Source organism: Vollenhovia emeryi, unplaced genomic scaffold (genome assembly GCF_000949405.1).
Source record: "Vollenhovia emeryi isolate VEMERY1.0 unplaced genomic scaffold, V.emery_V1.0 DF939197.1, whole genome shotgun sequence".
In the NCBI taxonomy this organism is placed as follows: Eukaryota; Metazoa; Arthropoda; class Insecta; order Hymenoptera; family Formicidae; genus Vollenhovia; species Vollenhovia emeryi.
The window spans coordinates 780745-783613 of NW_011967169.1; the positions used below are offsets into that span (position 1 = coordinate 780745).

Genomic DNA, 2869 nt, shown 5'->3' on the forward strand with positions numbered 1-2869 from the left:
TTATACTGTGGTTATACTGTGCTGTGCCCACAATCCTTTACGTTTATTCGATACCTTCCACTCTACCTGACATTTTAGCCCATGCCCGTGGATCGTAATTGCATACAAGCAACGAGCAGCGTTTCGAATATTTGACAAGGCGTGTCCATTACACGAAAAATTACTACGAAACGTTTGCGTACACTCTCAAGTATGCGAGCGCGATAAGTAAGTTCATTCATCTTAATACGTGCGCGTAATTAACTAATTGTTCTAATGTCGTAGCCGAAAAATCGCAAACCTGACAAAAAATTGCAGTATGAGTCATAATATACTTTTGTTATTGAATCTGTATCGTTATTATGTCAGCGTGCATTTTGTTTTCATTTGCTAATGCAATTGAGTTGTTGAAACGCGACAAATTTATGCAGAAAGCAGCTGGAGCATCTTTGGCAAGCTATAAAACCAGTGGCCACTCGCTATTTCGTTCATGTCATGTCTCCATTCCAGAAGGGATAAACGCGGGCACGTATCGTTAATCGCATATCGCGAGGGAAATTTCTGCAACTGTTTACCTGGTTAACGTCTCTGCAAAACGTAAGTATGAAAGCACCATTATCGAGCACTTAATTTCACCCGATACTTGATTAGACACGTTATTGGCAGGTGGATATCAAGATGCATCATGGAAAGAAGTCTCCCAGCATGGGAACGCCGTCTGTGTATTCCCACGTGACCACCACTCGCAGTAGCGCAAATCTCAGATCGTCGAGGTCCGCTCGCAGCGTAAAGATTCCTTGGTACCATAAGCCGATAGTGACGCACGCTTTTGTACTTGACATTCAGAGGGGTGCCATGTTCGCCGCTATATTCTCACTGGTACGCGTTTGACGAGTGATCTCTGGGCGCGCTTTCTTACGGTTGAAATAATGTTGAATAACTATTGTTACAGTGCCTAGCCTTCTTCACGATATGCACAGCTATTTTCGACATCTACTGCCTCTCGCAAGCTGCGCCTGGTTCCACACACTATGGATATTACATCATATCGTATGAATTTGTTTATGTGGGCAGTCAACATGGTAAGTTTATTATTGCAATTTAAACCAAGACCAATTAGTAAATAACAAACTTAAAAGATTTAGTCGTAGAACCATTATGTTATCTGTATCTAATTGATTTCAGTTCGAAATGCCCTGATTGTGTTTGCATTGTTCTCCATGTTGGGTGGAATAGTCGTATTTGTGACTTCTTTAATGTTAATCACAGCTCTACGGAAAGAATATGAGAAGAAGACGTTGCCGTGGCTGTACAGTTTTGCTATTTTCACTCTCTTCCGACTATTTGCTTTTATATTCTTCAGCATTGTAAACGACATGATATTTGCCTACAATATCATGATGTGTCTTCTATGGATAATATTTATCTGCGTTTCTGCATATGGCTGGCTTATTGTATATTCTCTGTATCTCGAGCTGAGCGATCTAACAAGATTGGAAGATCTGGCTCATCTGCGGGTACGATATAATGTTGACTATACCATAGTCGTATATGTAAAACATTATAGCTATAAATTACCAAACTTTAAACCATTTTTCAGATTGGTACAATGCAGTCTTTAAATGCATCGACGACACATTCCATTGCTGGTTCTCGACCTACAACGCCGCATAGTGCAGTATCAACTATGCCTGTTAATTAAATAATATACATATACATGATACATAGTTTTTTATATACAGTAGATGAAAAAGGTATTTGTATATCTTTTCTGAGATAATATTTTACAAAGAAGAAAAATATTGCTATTGTCTTCTTTAAAGAAACGACACTTCCTGCAGAACATCATATCTTAATGCAGATTTATTCTGACGTAAACACTTGTGCAATATTTCTTTCGTATAACATTATTATTAAATTTTACAAATACCTTTTTTGTTAACTAAATGTTTGATATATATATATATATATATACTTTTATCTCGTTTAATATATATCAAAACAAAATGATCAAACTAATTCTTCAAGTTAAACAAGTTCACTGCCTGTATATACGATTACATACGCACAAAGAATTTGTGCAAGCACTAGGCTGCCTTTTAACAACTTTACAATGAACAGACTAATCGTTATGACATATAACAATGTGACTTTTATATATATTCTAGTTACTACAGCATTTGCTAGTTTGTGAACTTATTGCGATATAGTTCCGTCCACATATAAAATGCATTAGATGTAAGCATCCCAGCGAGAAATTACTTGTCGATCGAAATTATGTCGAATCGACGTCAATTTGACGGTGTCAGTTCGATGACGATTTATTTCTCGCTGGGATATGTATAGCAAGTATTTCTCTGACGTGTATTCCGTCCATTTGTATTATCATATAGTAGAGCTTTCTTACAAGATACTATTGTATCTTACTTATACTATCTTATATAAGCTTTCCTACAATCTATTATCAAAATGTTTGTTATTGAAATTAATATTATATTGCACATTTTAAAAATATAATTATTATGCAACTAATTTGTAACTGATTTCCAGGTGATCCGAAGAAGTTGGAATAAGATCTTTATCCTTAATTGACGTGTCCAACAAAATCTGAAATTTATATTTTTTCTTCTAAAGATAAGTTGAAGTTATTTTTATCTAAAGTGGCATTTAAAGAGCAACTACATCAATGTGCAGTATATTGTGACATTGATAAATTAATCTAGAGTCAGCAGTTGAAATCTTGCGAAACTGAACGAATCAGATTCTGTGATCTCCAAAAAAAATTATCAACTCGCTTAACACAATTTGTCAAGTGTCAGATAAAGGAACATTTTGCGGAAATTGTACTGCTTATAGTCATTAACAATATTTCGGCAATGTTGCGTTATCA

The 2869-nt window shown here is 35.6% G+C and overlaps 1 protein-coding gene across 2 annotated transcripts; it reads left to right on the top strand.

Annotated features, from left to right (window-relative positions):
- Positions 1–39: 39 nt before the first annotated feature.
- On the top strand, positions 40–2509 carry LOC105562002. Of its 2 annotated transcripts, none has more exons than XM_012012466.1 (6): positions 40–207; positions 411–576; positions 646–858; positions 932–1061; positions 1165–1496; positions 1580–2509. In XM_012012466.1, exons 3-6 carry the CDS (start codon positions 658–660, stop codon positions 1679–1681), a joined length of 765 nt encoding a protein of 254 aa, XP_011867856.1. In that variant the 5' UTR covers positions 40–207; positions 411–576; positions 646–657; the 3' UTR covers positions 1682–2509. The 2 variants fall into 2 exon arrangements, with proteins under 2 accessions (XP_011867856.1, XP_011867857.1); XM_012012467.1 differs by having other exon boundaries at positions 490–576.
- The last annotated feature ends 360 nt before the right edge of the window (positions 2510–2869 follow it).